Source organism: Arachis hypogaea, chromosome 14, assembly GCF_003086295.3.
Source record: "Arachis hypogaea cultivar Tifrunner chromosome 14, arahy.Tifrunner.gnm2.J5K5, whole genome shotgun sequence".
Lineage (NCBI taxonomy): Eukaryota > Viridiplantae > Streptophyta > Magnoliopsida > Fabales > Fabaceae > Arachis > Arachis hypogaea.
In genome coordinates, this window is record NC_092049.1 from 142,318,294 (window position 1) to 142,334,451 (window position 16,158).

At 34.4% G+C, this 16,158-nt stretch overlaps 2 protein-coding genes across 3 annotated transcripts; one reads left to right on the plus strand and one right to left on the minus strand.

Annotated features, from left to right (window-relative positions):
• Positions 1-962: 962 nt before the first annotated feature.
• LOC112798211 (protein PLASTID MOVEMENT IMPAIRED 2-like) lies at positions 963-4,197 on the minus strand. The gene is made up of 3 exons (XM_025841428.3): positions 3,324-4,197; positions 3,004-3,114; positions 963-2,880 (listed from the first exon to the last, which is right to left on the minus strand). The coding sequence occupies exons 2-3, from the start codon at positions 3,106-3,108 to the stop codon at positions 1,114-1,116; spliced, it is 1,872 nt and encodes a 623-aa protein (XP_025697213.1). The 5' UTR covers positions 3,109-3,114; positions 3,324-4,197; the 3' UTR covers positions 963-1,113.
• Positions 4,198-5,655: 1,458 nt separating this feature from the next.
• LOC112798210 (uncharacterized) lies at positions 5,656-14,388 on the plus strand. 2 transcript variants are annotated; one of them, XM_029298083.2, is made up of 21 exons: positions 5,656-6,151; positions 7,266-7,415; positions 7,577-7,758; positions 8,168-8,275; positions 8,658-8,828; positions 8,915-9,481; positions 9,781-9,855; positions 9,931-10,059; positions 10,138-10,212; positions 10,300-10,509; positions 10,719-10,871; positions 10,973-11,187; positions 11,460-11,577; positions 11,670-11,802; positions 11,873-12,074; positions 12,208-12,313; positions 12,395-12,535; positions 12,633-12,756; positions 12,914-13,030; positions 13,618-14,039; positions 14,240-14,388. In XM_029298083.2, exons 1-20 carry the CDS (start codon positions 5,953-5,955, stop codon positions 14,001-14,003), a joined length of 3,561 nt encoding a protein of 1,186 aa, XP_029153916.1. In that variant the 5' UTR covers positions 5,656-5,952; the 3' UTR covers positions 14,004-14,039; positions 14,240-14,388. The 2 variants fall into 2 exon arrangements, with proteins under 2 accessions (XP_029153916.1, XP_025697212.1); XM_025841427.3 differs by having other exon boundaries at positions 13,618-14,388.
• The last annotated feature ends 1,770 nt before the right edge of the window (positions 14,389-16,158 follow it).

The window sequence follows — 16,158 nt, forward strand, 5'->3', positions numbered from 1 at the left end:
TAGTCCTTAACACTCCTTTTAAAATAGTTATGAATTTTTTTACTAAAATATATTTTTTTATTCTACCAACTGCTTAAATTTAGAAGATTCTAATTTCTATTGTATAATAAGAAAAAAAATTGATAGTGACGTAACTTTAAAATTCGTTAGAAAATCTTAAAATCTCAAAATATCTCTCTATCTCTCTTTCTCTCTAATTTATCAATTTTTTATTTTATAAAATTTAATTTTGTGGTGATAAAATAATTATAAAAGTAAAATGTCTTGGTACTGTCTAAAAATTTATATTGTTTATTGTGTCTATTTTTGTTAACAAAAGTGTTCATATTGAATACTATTTCAGTCTTTCACACATTAATTATTTTTAAACTATAACATAAAAAAATCCATAAGGAAATGACACAAATTAGAGACAAGAAAACATAAAATTATTTCAGACTTTTTTTTTTAAAGTTGAGACCAAAATTATATAAATTCCCTACCTATTTATTATTTTTATTCTGTCCTAATTACCAAACTGAGATATATTCTTGTATATTACTTGTTTGTAGGAATTTTAAGGTTTATTTATCTCTTTGTTGCTTCTTGATAGAGAGCTTTATTTTACTCTAAATTGCAGAAGCTTCGATCCATGAAGCCTCTGTTGAGTTGGTTCTAAATTAGTTCACTGAATTTGGGATTACAGATGTCAAGTGGTGGCCAATTATAGTGTCAACAGAACTTTGAATATTTAACTCTAAATTTACTTCAAATTATTTTATCCGCCATAGTTTTAATCATATAGATTTCGAAACAAAATGATAATGGTTTCTACTTTTCCTAGCTCAAAGAATCTAGGACCAAATGATGTCATACTTTCATCTTGACTATTACTTATTTTATTCCTGAAGTGTAATAGTAAGCTAAGAAAACTTGAAAGGGTTAAGGGAAATAAAGAAAATAAAATCACAAGATTAAAGAGGTAGGAAAAGAAAGGAAAACTTAGTTCCATGATAGGAATCAATTATATGGTTAACACTATTAGAATTTAGAAATGTTGGCCTCAAATTCTTCTCTGCTGCAAAATTTCAGCAGTTATAAAATTCTACATTCCTATTTTTCTTATTTTGCTCTTCATTTTGTTGTCTTAGTGTTCTTCTTGCCTCTGAAAAACTTGGCAAAATTTGGGATTACCTTCTTTCTAGCCTTAACCGGGAAAGGACTAACAAGCCGAGTCGCCGGCGAAGAAGACTTTTGAAACTTCATTCTCCTGGCAGGAGTTATGCTGCCATTGGATTTGAAGCTCCTTCTAGACATGGCTCTCTGGAAGTTCTTGGAATTACTTCTTTCACGTTTCCTTGGCCAATTCTCAAATTCTTCACTACTAACCCTTCTTGCAAGAAACTTCTCTTCTGCTTGCTTTTCCATCAATTTGGTTTCCTTAAGTTCTTTCTGAGCTATTTTTGTTTTCATTAGTATTTCTCTCTCACTGGCCTTGAAAGCTTCAATCCATGCCTGAGCTGCCTCAACTTTCTTATCAGCGATTTCCTCGGCCGCAGATGCATGATTGGTTAAGTACTCATACTCAAATTTTGAGATAGTAATCACAGAACCATGCTGTGATGATGAAGCTCTTTCTCTCATTGTGTTCTCAGCAAGTGTCTTCAGCTTCTCTAAGGCTAAAGCCTCTGAAGTTTTTGCTACTTCTAGCTCTTGCATGGCGTCTCGCAATCTTTCCTCAGTGATGTCAATCTCAGACTCAATCTTTTGTATCTCTGCACTGGTGGCTGTAACCTCTTGACTTATCAGATCCTTTTCCTTCTTTGCATCGTCCCGTTCGGTCTTGAGATTATCAAGGGTATGTGTTAGACTCATGAGTATGGATTTGGCCTTCTGTTCAGCTGCAGACACAGCTTCTAGTTTAGATTTTGCTCTTAAGAACTTGGAATTCAGATTAAGAACTGTTGAATCAACTTTTCCTTCTTCCTTCTTCAAGCGAACCGTCTCGGCTGTTACATGATTCAACTCATTTCTTATGACATCCATAGACACCATAAACTGAAAACCTTCTTCTTTAATCAAAGCCAGTTCTTTCTTTGCTGCTTCCAATTCTTCTTTTATATTTTTTGACATCATAGCAGTGCCTTCTGATTCCTCTTCTTTCGCGAAACCTGCTTCAAATTGCTTAATACCTTCATCTCCTTTAGCCCTTTTCTCATTTTCTTTAACTGAGTTCAACTCATTCTGCAAGAGTTCAACATCTGACATAGTCACAGCTAATTTCTTTTCAAGCTCTTTGGATTCCTCTATCTCTGCAATGGCCTCCTTCATTTTCTTCCTCATGCTTTCCAATTTCGCCTCATGCTCATTCGCTTCCTTTCTTCTCTGTGCTTCAATTTCTTCCAATTCTTTCAAGGCTTCAATCCTTGCAAGTTCAGCAAGAACTTGCTCTTCATTGGCTTCCTCAATCTCCTTCCTAAGCCCTTCTGCAGTTCTTGAACAATTGATAATCTTGGAGCTTGATTCCTCGAATTCTTTCTCGGCTCTGGACTTCTGTTCCAACACAGAAGCCACATCAAGCTTAAGCTTGAATAAATCCCTCTTAACACATTCCAACTCTCTCATCACATTAGCATACTCATGATGCTCATTCCTTTTTACAACCAATGCACCATTTTGGTTCTTTCTCCTCTTCTCTAGTGTTTCTATGTCTCTCATTTGCATCTTCGCCTTGTTACTCGATTCCTCGATCAAAGAAGACAGACTTTTCACTGTCTTCTTCGCATTAGAAAGCTCGGATTCTGCCCGAGCTTTCGCAGATTCTGCTGTCCATCTGCTCTCCTTGTACCGGCCAATATCGTTTTTCACTTTGTGTAGCTCTCTTGTTCTTGAAGGTGGCTTCTGAGAAACACATGATGGAAACAAAAAAAACAAGTCACAACATATTAAACTTTAATCAAACAACATGAAGAGAGGTTTTAACTTTTAATTTAGTTTATTGTGTTATATAAATTCTAAACATACCAATGAAGGAGCATCATCAGTACCAGCAAGCCTTTCATCAAACAAGTTAACTGCATCTTTAACTGATCCAACTCCTCTTCTATTACCAAGCCTTGTGCCATCCATCTAGAGCTGAAAAAAAAAATGCAAATCCAAAACTGAAAGGTTTATATAATTCAGATCACTATAATGCAATAGCATTTATTAGAAATTCCAACCCCCAACATAAAGCAAAAGTTTTCTTTTTTGGGTGTCTTTAATTTCTGCTATCTGAACATTCTACTATGTGACATTTATTTACTAGAATAGTAAAACATCACAAAGGGAATCATATGCCATACCTGATTCTGTTCCTTAGAATCTGCTGAAACAAAAATCAAATTTTTGTGAAGAATTTCTAAGCTCAAATAGAAAAAGAATAATGGATGCAAGATGGCATAAGATGGAGGGAGTTTCAATGACTGGCTGGTATTGGACATATCGCTACCTATCCATTTATGATTATTTAATTTCTATTTAGATTTTTCCAAAATTCCATTACACGTTTTACAGAGTCATTAATTTTTGTTCTAGGGACCACCTAGATTTCACTTTCACTAGTTTTGTCTGGTTTTATAATAGTAAAGAGTCCCTTCTCTTAGAAACTGAAAACTTGTGCCAACCAATGCTTTTGTTATGTAAAATATATAACTTTCTGATGTTTACTATTTCAGATATCTTGAAGAATGTTATTGTCTTATTGATTTGTCTTCCAACAAGAAAGAGAACAATCAAATCATGGATCAAATAGAGCATGCAAAATGTTTGCCCTGTACAACAAACTTATTTATCAAACTCAAGACTTCATCTAAACTCTTGAAATTTATGTAAATTTATCAACTTATAAGAACTTTTGGACCAAAACTGTGAACTTAATTTGAGAGTTAATTGTCTTGTGAAAACCAGACAAGTCATGCAACAAGAACTGATTAAGAATTAAGATGACTATGTTTTTTGTCTTTTTGATGTGGCTTTCCATTTGGGCAGAAGACTTGTGAGTTGTGACATTTTCTAAAGTTGTCTTGTCGTTAAGGAAAAACCATGGCTTTACCACAAAGGAATCTTATGGCTTAAGGATAATCCACATCTTCAAATACGGATCTATTAAATTGAGTCTTCTACATGTGACAACCAATGTGGCCATGCATTTATAATAAGAAAAAAAAAAAAGAAGGACCAATGTGGCCATGCATTTATATTAAGAAAAAAAAGGAGGGGCCCTTTGCAGTTTGCAATAACACAAGGTGGATTGGGCTATCCGGCTACTGATATTTTATTTTATATACATATACATATACATATATATAACGGAAAAACATGCGAAGCCACTAAAATCTAAGGGTGAGCATAGATCGGTTTGGTTCGAGTTTATGGTAAAATTAGAACTAAATCGATCAAAATGTAATTGGTTCGTTTGATTTGAATTTACGATTTTTTGTATATGTATCTGAACTAAACTAAACCGATTAAGAATAGATTGGTTCGGTTCGGGTAATTGGGTACTCGATTACTTTGAAATTCCAAAAAAATAAAATCAAATTTTTATCTTAAAAATTCAACAAGTATAATAAACATGTAATATTAATAGAAATAATCCAAACATGTTAAATACCAAATACATTAAAAACTAAACTCATTAAAACTCAAACATATTAATAGTAAATAATCATTGCCTAATAAAAAAGTTATATATATATTATTAATTTTTTTATTTAATTAATATATGATTGGGTTCGCGGGTTGGTTTGGGTTCTGCACCTCCAAAACTGATACCTGAACCAATTACTAATAAAGGTCATCGATTTGGTTCGGATTGGGCCCGATTACCTGTTTGTTCCAGAACCAATTTAATTAGTTTGGTTCGAGTTCGGACGGGTAATTGAATACCCGCTATCCGTGCTCACCCCTACTAAAATCCATAAATAAATAGACCAACTATATAGTATATACACAAAAAAAAAAGATGAACCGACTAAGATGCAAAAAGAAACTCATTTGGCAGCAATACTAACCTGGCAGATTTGGAAGATGAGGAACTTGAGAATTTTTGAAGCCAAAGTCATTTCTCCTCAAGAAGTAGTAGCTATTGCAAGATCCGGAACTTTAGAAGCAGTGACTCACCTCTATTGATGAAGCTCCAAGAACGACACTCCTTCTCCAAAAACTCTTCCTTTTTCATTTTACCCTTTTCAAGTTCTATGTCTTAATGAGGAGATAACATCTAATATTTTTACTTAGTTGGAGAATTCCCATTTCTCTGTTGCTGTAAGTCCAAAATAGACCTTTTATTTTATTACACCAATAAAATTGTCTTTTGAAAAAAAAAAAAAAAGTCACTGGTTTTATCTTCATCCTAAAGACTTAAACAATTCAAAATATGAAAAACGTTCTTATATAAAAAGTAATTATTTTTATTAATATAATATTATATAATTAAATATAGGCATAAAATTAATTTACATAAAATATTAAAATTAAATTCTTAAAAAAATTATATAACACAATTAAAATATAAAATTTTATACCTATGTACGATGATAAATACATGAAAACAATACTAGGAGTTAAACAATTAGAAGAAAATTGTGATGAATTATATTTGTCCAGCAGAAAAATAAGTGGAATTTTCCTTTTATTTTTAAACCTAAACAACAATTTTCTTTTGTTTTCCATACAATATAATAATCAGTAAAAAACAAAATTGGAATTTAATTGTGATAGTAAAATAGTAAAAAAAGGACCGCGAAGGAAGCAAAAGTCATGTGAGATGTGTTACCTACTTCGCAGACATTTGAAGATTCACCGTGACTCAACTCAACTCAGCTCAACGCATAGATCTGTTACCTTCTTCGCTTCATCAATGGCTTCTCTCATCAGAAACCGTTAAATTTTCTGATCTGAGAATTCCGAGTACAGTAGGAGGAAACTATAATGGACGTGGAGAGATCGTCGCTGTGCAACTGCGTTGTCAACTTCCTCTTGGAAGAGAACTACCTTCTCACGGCGTTCGAGCTCCTCCACGAGCTTCTCGAAGACGGCCGCGACCACCACGCCATCCGCCTCAAGCAGTTCTTCTCCGATCCCTCCCTCTTCCCTCCCGATCAAATCTCCCGCCTCAATTCTCTCCGAGGTATACCTTCTCAAATTCTGATTCGATCTCAAATTCAGCTCCTCAATCCCTAATTTCTCCATTGTTTTTGTTTCTGAAATGTTAGGAGATAATGAAATGTGTGTTGATCTTGACTTTTGACTTAGTAGTGACTAGTGAATGCAGCTGGAACTCCGAAAATTCAGTTACAATAACTAACTTCTTTAACTAACTAACAGGTTGACTTATCTAACCGTACATTTAGATAAATGTAGTAATTCTGAACTCTAGGATATACTTTTTGGTGGGAAAAGAATTTGATTTGAGGTGCGAAGTCGAACAGAAGTTAAATTAACATGCTGGATTTTGCTGCTAAACTAATGTTGAGTGATGTGGAAACTGTTGGTATTGAAGCTTCGAATACTAATAGTACAAAGATGAGTTCTCTGTTTCTGAAAGTACCCGACTGAAGATTTTTCTTAAGCTAACTGTTTCATATAAGGTTCGGTATCAGTTTCCTTTGCGCTATGGAGCAGTGACTTTGTTGTGTCCTCGGTGAGATTTTACAAGGGGCGAAAAAGCATGTGCCAGGGGTCCTATTCCCGGGGTTCTCTTTTGACTATTTCCCTATTTAATTTGTGAGAAAGAACAGCAGAGCAGTACTAGAGAAGCATTGTATACAGCTTGATAAAGGAATGAGTTATGCAACACAGAAATTACAAAGCAATCCTGATAAGTGATGCAGGGAATGTATACTTTCATAGATTCTGGCTTTTATATGTAAAAGAATAGAAGAAAAATCCGGCTTCTATTGGGTAGAAATAAAATAGCAAACTGGGAAGGACAGTGCATAGTTAAAAAACTGAATCCCCCCCCCCCCCTCTTCACCTCTCTAGATCAAAGCCAATTCTTTCATCTGAATTACACGTGTATGACATGGGATATATAATGAAGTGATGTTAGTGTGTAACTGCATACTGCTAAGGAGAGTCATCTGGGTGAATCCTGTTCTTCTTTCGTCTTGAATTATACTAACTGGTTCTTTTAATAAATTTATATTTCATTACAATAAGATGAGAAGACAAGGCATTTTTTCCATGTATTTGTAATTTTTGGATAACACTTTCTCATCTGCATTTTCATTTTTGCAAAGCAGTGGCAGATCCTCAAAGTTTGCTGGAAGAGAAAGAAGCAGCAGAGGAGAAGTTAGCTATTAGTGATTATGAATTGCGTTTGGCTCAAGAAGACATCTCAAAGCTCAAAACTGAATTGCAGAAAAAGGCAGAAAGTCATAATGGACTGAATGGTATTTTTCTTAACCTTTTTATCCTTTATATTTTTCGTGATATCCATTTGAGTGTTATATGATGCAACTTGTTAAGACTTGTGATCTCTCTAGTTGCATATTCCTTTTTGCATATGATTCCATTGTATTCTATGTTTTGCATACTTCAATTTTGGATGCAGCTGCGCAGTCAAGAGATGTTTCACTAAATGATGGGCAACAAATTCAAGAACAAAAGAAAAATACTTCCTTCATTGATTTGGGTCCGTTAAAGGATATCGAACGTCAAGATCTTAATTGTGCTGTAAAGGAATACTTGCTTATGGCTGGATACCGTCTAACTGCAATGACATTTTATGAAGAGGTTGGTAATGATGTATTGGTTCCTCCCCCCACAAAAAAAAAAAAACTCCCCTTCTTTTCTGTGGCTACCTTTTATCCTCCTTCTTCCCATACATCTTCTTTTATTGTACTCTATCTTGTAGTTCTTATAAGAAAATGATGTTTCCTTGTTGTTTGAGAATAGGAATGACACTTTTAAGTTTTGGATTTTCATTTGTTGATTATTAGATGTAGTTAGCTATTCAGGAATTAAATAGTTGCCCTGTATGTGGCTGTGGTTATATATGTATGTATGAACTGTATATGGGATACTATATTCTTTTACATTTTATATTGGCTTCACTCTGCACATTATGTCCCTCTTGCTATTTTTGGTTCTTATTGCATTGCATTGTTGTCTAATGTCTAATCTGCCATAACGGTTTGTGTAGGTTACGGACCAGAACTTGGATAATTGGCACAACACACCTGCATCTGTACCAGATGCCTTGCGTCATTATTATTATCAGTATCTTTCCTCAACTTCAGAGGCTGCTGAGGCGAGTTCTTTTATTCACTGTACTATAAACAAGTGGCTTATTGTGCTTAAACTACTGCTGAGTGGTTTTCATACTGTGTTTATTTATTTTAACATTTTATACCTTTGCTAGAATTGACTTTTGCATCCTACCCTTTTTGGGTTTTGTGTCTCTTTTATTGTACATTATACATAATGCCTTTTTTTTCCTTTTTCTTTTCTCTTCTTTTTTTTTTTGTTTTTTTTTTTTTTGGGGGGGGGGGGGGGATAAAAAGAGACTTTAATAGAAAAGAAGAAATGAGATTTCCTCACATAAATACTATTGGAAATAAAGCGAATAAGTTACCAACATTAATCATGTCATATTCATTCAATCTGCTTAATGACACATGAATTCAATGCAGGAAAAATTTACTTTACTTAGAGAAAATGAAATTTTGCTTAAACAAAATAAGGGGCTGAATCAAGAAAAGGAGAGTTTGTTGAAGAACAAGGACCAGGCAAATGCTCAAATAGGAGCATTAACTAAATCCTTGGAGGCAATGCAGAAAGATCTTAAAGACAAAGAGAATATGGTAGTTTCTTCTTACTTTTAAAAGGTGCTTTACTCTGTCCGAAACCATTCATTTCAAAATTATGATATACTAATTTTATACTTCAGGTGCAAGTTTTAAAACAATCCTTAGAGAACCAGAGAAAGGATCTCAGTGATTGCAGAGCTGAGATTAGTTCACTGAAAATGCATATTGCAGGGTCTGGTTCTGGAAATAATATGGTTGTTGGTGATGTTAATAATATTCAATCTCAATATTTGGAGAGGTATGAGGAAGAAATTAAGAAATTGAAGATGGAAGTTGAACATTTAAAGGAAAAAAATATAAGAGCCCCAGAACCCAGCAATTTGGTTGGTTCTGGAAATGAAATTTCACCAACAGATGATACAGCGATAGAGATTCACGAAGACCGAGGTGCAATCTCTAACACTGTTGATGTGGCTTTGGGTGCTGTACAAGATGAAGCTGCTCAACTACCAGTTGTTCAAAGTATTAATGAGTATGCTGATAAACATGAAGATACATCGCCTGGGTTACTTAATCCTGCAAATATAAATAGTGCTTCTGAAAGTAACAATAATTTCTCCAAACAAAATGATGGGCAACAAGAAGTGGGTAGCAGCTTACCTGTAAAATCAGATAGTCTCAATGATGAAGCAATATCTGAAAAGACAGTAAGTCCATTCCACTTTTTGTTAAGTTGTTTGCCATTTTGGAATCTGGTGACTTGGTGAAACTGAATATTGAGTCTAGTTTTGGTCAGGGATTGTCTTCTGTTAAGAACATGTGAACTAACTTTGTTTATGCTGGTTTTCATTTCCTGTAGCATAGTGCTTTGAAAAATACTAAGATAAAAATCCCTCCTACTCTTTGAGAAGAAATAAGAGTTAAATTGATGATATTCTGAAGAAGAGATTTGTCTTTGCCACATCATAATGTAGTGATATTTTTGTTCATATGTATATATTGACAGGGATTAGGAACCATTCAGATACTTGCAGATGCTTTGCCTAAAATTGTTCCTTATGTCCTGATCAATCATCGGGAGGTTTGCTCTCTATTTTTTTAACAGTACTTGTACATGTTGTACTACATAGGCTGCATTAATTTTGTTTTGCTGCAGGAGCTCCTTCCTCTAATTATGTGTGCAATTGAGCGCCACCCAGATAGCAGCACTCGAGATTCTTTGACACACACATTATTTAATTTAATCAAGCGTCCAGATGAACAACAGAGACGAATAATAATGGATGTATGTTGGGTTGTCATCTTAACTTTCTCTAATGGATGGTTTCGAACACATCATTGAGTTTCTTTATCTTCGTTTCAGGCATGTGTTAGCCTTGCGAAAAATGTGGGAGAGATGAGAACAGAAACAGAATTGCTTCCACAGTGTTGGGAACAAGTATATTCTTGCTTCAATTTTCAACCTATTTATTTTCCATTCTGATTTTGGAACCAGGTTTTCAGTTTTTTGGTGTCATGGTTTTAGATCAGTCACATGTACGAGGAGCGTCGACTGCTTGTTGCTCAATCATGTGGAGAGCTTGCAGAATTTGTACGGCCTGAGATTCGGGATTCTCTTATTTTATCTATTGTACAGCAATTAATAGAAGATTCTGCTGTTGTTGTTCGAGAGGCTGCGGCTCGTAATCTGGCTATGCTGCTTCCACTTTTCCCAGACATGGATAAATATTTCAAGGTCAGCCTCACTAAATTTGCTTGAGGCAATCATGGAGAAGATTACTGACTTGAGACTTGGCTACAATGTAAGCTCTAGAACAAGTTGACAAGGCATGGTCTAGGAAATGGAGCCTTCTCCACTTGCCATAATATGAAAAAAAAAATTGAAGAAATAATAGTTAAGGCTGAACAGTTGATACAGTTCTCTGTTGTTTTCTTTGTTGATAGGTGGAGGAGTTGATGTTTCAATTGGTATGTGACCCATCAGGAGTGGTGGTGGAAACTTCTCTCAAGGAATTGGTTCCTGTAGTTATAAAGTGGGGAAACAAATTAGATCATGTTTTAAAAGTTTTGCTTTCTCACATTTTAAGCTCAGCTCAGGTATTTGTTTCTCTTTGAGTTGTAAGTTCTCCCTTGTTACTGAGAAATTCTTTCTTGTTTCAAATTATTTTTCTGAGTGAAGTTTCTTCCCACTTCTGCAGCGTTGTCCTCCTCTTTCCGGGGTTGAAGGGTCTGCGGAATCACATCTCCGTGTCTTGGGTGAAAGAGAGCGCTGGAATATAGATATTCTTTTAAGAATGCTGGTGGAATTGCTTCCTTGGGTAGACCAGAAAGTGATAGAAACATGCCCCTTTTCGCACACCACTGAAACTACACAAGCTATGTTATCTACCTCATTGCTTGAAATGTATGCTAGGTAAGCTTAGCAAGAGGAGTTTACTTTGGCATAATACGATTAGGACATTTGAAAGAGTCAATGCCGTTGAATTTGGGTGTTGATGTCCCATCCTCCTCGAAAAGGGATGGAGGAAAGGAAAAAGGTGGCACGTCATGTTTTCACAATCACTAAAATAGTATGCTCAATTCAGATTGTAATCTATATGCATTATTCACAGCCATAGACAAGAATGACTAATTTGTCCAAATCACTTTGTCAAAGTTGCTCATACCTAGGTTTGCTTTTGCTAGGGGGCAAGTTGAATGGGATGCATTTGAATGGATGCATGTTGAATGCTTTCCTAATTTGATAGAGCTGGCTTGCATGTTACCACAGAAAGAAGATAATCTTCGGAGCCGAATTTCAAAGGTTACTTTCCTTCTCTTTTTTACAATTGTTTTAAGTGGCTCTTGCTCAAATTGATGTTCGAGTTTCTGCTAATCAGTATTGTGTAAATGCAGTTTCTTTTATCCGTTTCTGAAAGATTTGGGGATTCGTACATGACATGCATAATGCTACCTGTATTTTTAACAGCCGTTGGGGATAATGCTGATTTGACATATTTTCCTAGTTCCATCCGTTCAAGAATTAAAGGTAATGGTTCTTGAATCCCCTCTCTCTAAAAGTTCACATAATTGTTTTGTATTTGACTATTCACTTGCAGGTTTGAGACCAAGATCCGCTATTGTTGATAGGCTCTCTACGATGTGTGTCTTACCACTTTTGTTGGCTGGTGTTATGGGTGCTCGTGGAAAACAAGAACTGTTAGCAGAATATTTGAGGAAGCTGCTACTAGAAGAAAACCACATGGAGAATCCACCAACAAAGCACACTCCTGAGATTATCAATGCTATCCGTTTCATCTGGTTTGAATACCACCACATACATTATTCAAATATAATTGCATTTTTTCACCCAATGTTCTTATGGAGCTTTCTTTCTTTATTATTATTATTATTTATTTTTGTGTGATACTTATGGAGCTTCTTTATAATGCAGCATATACGAAGAAAACCATGGTTTGATATTTACTATACTGTGGGAAATGGTTGTTAGCACTAATTTAAACTTGAAAATAAATGCTGCCAAACTGCTTAAAGCTATTGTAAGCTGCTTTTTTTTCCTTGGTTTCTAGTTTACCTTTCATATAATTGTGGAAAAATAACATCAATATTTTCATTAATAGGTCCCGTATATTGATGCAAAGGTTGCTTCAACTCATGTTTTGCCTGCCCTAATTACTCTTGGATCTGATCAAAACCTGAATGTGAAGTATGCAAGTATAGATGCATTTGGTGCTGTGGCTCAACACTTCAAAAATGATACGGTATATGTTATTTTTGTTTCTCCTTGGTTTCTATTAAGATAGTGATGTCAATGCATTTCCACATTCCGAATTCATGATCACATGAGGTATCTTTCAGATTGTTGACAAAATACGGGTTCAAATGGATGCTTTTCTTGAGGATGGCTCCCATGAAGCTACTATTGCTGTTATTCGTGCATTGGTGGTGGCAGTGCCACATACAACAGAAAGACTTAGAGATTATATCCTTAACCTTGATTTTCGGAAAACAAATATGTTCAAAAACTCAGCTTAATGCCCTGACATTTTTGTGTCATTTCCGTAGCCATATGGATTTTTTTTTTGTTGGCTTTCAAGATCTCTTAGACTGTTCAGTGGTTTTCCTTTAACTCAACATACATCTTTTGTCCAAGATTTTCCAACTTACAAGTATGCCAAATGCAACAAGTGATTTGATGCGTAGACGAGAGAGAGTGAATGCATTTTGTGAGGCAATCCGAGCTCTGGATGCTACAGGTTAGCTCATTAAGTTAATTATATATCAAGCTTGCATCTCCAAACACTTCTCAATGTATTTATGCTGTTTTAATGAATTCTTAATAGTCCAGTATTCAAGTTGCACGTAGCGACAAGCTAACAGATACAACCTTGTTCTTGTTCTCTAATCTGTAATAGGCTTTGGAGTGTTTAATCTGTTGCATTACCATTTTTACATTTGCATAAGTTAGGTAGGCAGAATGAGGTGTGCTTGGAATGACCATGGTTTTTTAGCAAAAGAATCCTTGACTCTTGTTGAACAGTGGCTAGATTATGAAGTGTGCTATTCAACTGTTGATAGTAAGACATTTGTTTGGTTAATTGTAGAAAATAGACAATATATCCCAAAAAAAAAAAAAATAGAATCATGATGTTTATCTAGTCTCTCATTCTTTACATATCCTCACCAAAATTGTCCTAATTTAATAATAAAAAAAGAAAAGAGAATCTTTTCACACTGCCAGTATTTTGCAATCTAGAACTGCAACAATCTTGTGAAAAATTTCTAGTTTACAAGTTCTGATCTCTGACTTTATTTTGATGATTTTGAATATTTATTTCTTTAGATTTCCCTGCAAATAGCGTCCGGGACTACCTTTTGCCTGCTATACAGAACCTCTTGAAAGACGTGGATGCACTGGATCCAGCCCACAAAGAAGCTCTTGAAATTATTATGAAGGAAAGATCAGGGGGAACCTTTGATTCTATCAGTAAGGTGATGGCCGGCGCTCATCTTGCACTTCCGACATCAGTCAGCAACATCTTCGGTGAGGGTGGGTTGCTTGGAAAGAAAGATAGCACTACTGACCCGTCATCAGAGGCTGCTTCGTCGCCAAATACTGGTGCACCTTCACCAGCAGAGGATACTAGATTCAGGCGCATCATGCTCGGAAACTTCGGTGACATGCTTCGTGGCAAGGGAAAAGCCCAAGAGGATGGTCAAAAACAATAAGTCATGTACTTCTTCATCGTGATTCTCATACATCAGGTGAAGGTTGCTGTTGTTTAATTTACTAAGTATACAACCACCAAGACAAGCCCACTTGTTGGGTTCTAAAGTTTCTCATACAAATTAGACAGTTCTTTAATCCCTTTACAGTGATTTTTACGAGCTAGGAGAAGAAAATATAGTTAAGAGTTATTTTATCGCAGTTTTGATGTGTTTATATATATGTTTTTGGACTCTAGGCTTCATGTGGAGAGCAGAGATTTGAATCCAGGACGCGGCTGAATTTGTATATTTGTTCATTGAATTGTGGTTTGTTCTGTACCTTGTGCATCATTGTTATTTGTTATCATGGACTGTCATATAATAAAATTAACGCCCCCATTCATCATATTATATTTCTAGGAAGATCCATCACTTTTTTAAAATGAAAATATTATGTTACACTTGTAATTAAAATAGAATGATTAGTAAATTATAGCTAACAAATTACTGTAACACGAAAAATAATATATGATTAGAATCTAATATATAAATTAGAAAAAAGAAAATATCAGAATTTATGATTAAAAGATCTAAAATTTGATTCTTATTATTCCAAAAAAACAAAACTCAACATAAGGTTCAAACAAAAAAATTCATGTAGTTTTATCTAATAGTTTAAGATTTTGGGATAATTACTTATATGGCATTAAATGATTTTTATATCGTATCTTTTCTTAGAAGAGACGGTGTATTGTAAGTTGTAACAATACAATCTAGATGGATTAAGTTTATTTAAAGAACATTTGTTTTTCATCATGATCATACATATGAAAGTTAGAGGTTAATTAAATTTTTTCATTTCACCTTACAAATTAACCACTCTATCTACTACTCGACTTAATCTTTTCTAAAATTTAGTATTAAATTTCAATTAACCTAATTCACCAAGCTGGATTTCATAATACAAGCAACTCTCTTAAGGTTATTATTATTATTATTGTTATTATTATCATCACAAGACTCGAATCACAAGAAAAAGATACACAGAATGATGGGCAGATAGATATGGGAAATTGAGAATGGGCAGAAAACAATGTATGTATGTATGTAGGTATTATTATAATGTTCCTATTATTATTATTTCATTGAGTATTATCTCTCATATACAATACGTTGATGCTTGATATCACGTGGTCCGCAAGCAACTAATATACGCTATATAATATAGAAGATGCAAATGAAGTGTATGTAGTTAATAGTAATACTACTCTCCCAGTACATTGCTGAGTAATATTTAGGGGTGTCCGTGAATCGGATCGGATATGGCCGAAAATTCGATCCGATCCGCACAATTTTTATCGGATTGGATATGATATTCGCATCTTTTAGTGCCGGATCGGATATCGGATATCAGATATATCCGCATAATTAAACCTTCTCTTTTTAATCATATTTCAATGTAAAAAAATTCAATAAAAATATTTCTTTTATACTTTTCAACTTATTTATTCCTAAAATATTTTTAATCAAACTCTTTCTAAATAACAAAAATAAAATAATACAATATATGAATAATAATTACTAACTAAAACATACAAACAAGTAAATATAATACCAAACATATATATATTTATTTATTTTTTAATTATTATTGTGCGGATCTGCGGATCGGATGTAGAGCAGATATTCGCGATCCGATCCGCAAATGGTGCAGATCGGATCCGATCCGATCAATTTGCGAATCGGATCGTATCTACAATTTTCGGATCGGATGCGGATATTTACCGCGGATCTGCGGATACGATCCGATCCATAGACACCCCTAATAATATTGTTTTATGTCTTCATTGATGCCTTATAAATTTCGATTTGATTCCAAATATATAGAATTTGAAGTGTGTTTATGTACGTGTTTGCTTGCTTGCATGCTCCATCAGCAACTCGAAAATAATGACGCATTTTTTTTTTCAATATTCATTATGAAGAATGCTGATGAACAATAAAATTTATCTAAATTGGTACAAGTTTCCAAGACACTTTGCTTGAACCCTTTAAGTCTCTAGATACGGTGTGCGGAAAGAAAGGTCAATTTATCATTTTTCTCGTTATTTATTACCGTGACTACACAATAATATAGAATAAGATGAAAATTCACGTATTTTTGTCTTTATATAAA

Coding starts and splice junctions, on each gene's coding strand:
- LOC112798210 (XM_025841427.3), top strand. CDS start 5,953: ATGGACGTGGAGAGATCGTCGCTGTGCAACTGCGTTGTCAACTTCCTC. Junction 7,759..8,167: donor CAATGACATTTTATGAAGAG/GTTGGTAATGAT, acceptor CGGTTTGTGTAG/GTTACGGACCAGAACTTGGA. Junction 10,510..10,718: donor ACATGGATAAATATTTCAAG/GTCAGCCTCACT, acceptor CTTTGTTGATAG/GTGGAGGAGTTGATGTTTCA.
- LOC112798211 (XM_025841428.3), bottom strand. CDS start 3,108: ATGGATGGCACAAGGCTTGGTAATAGAAGAGGAGTTGGATCAGTTAAA. Junction 2,881..3,003: donor CTGATGATGCTCCTTCATTG/GTATGTTTAGAA, acceptor TGTGTTTCTCAG/AAGCCACCTTCAAGAACAAG.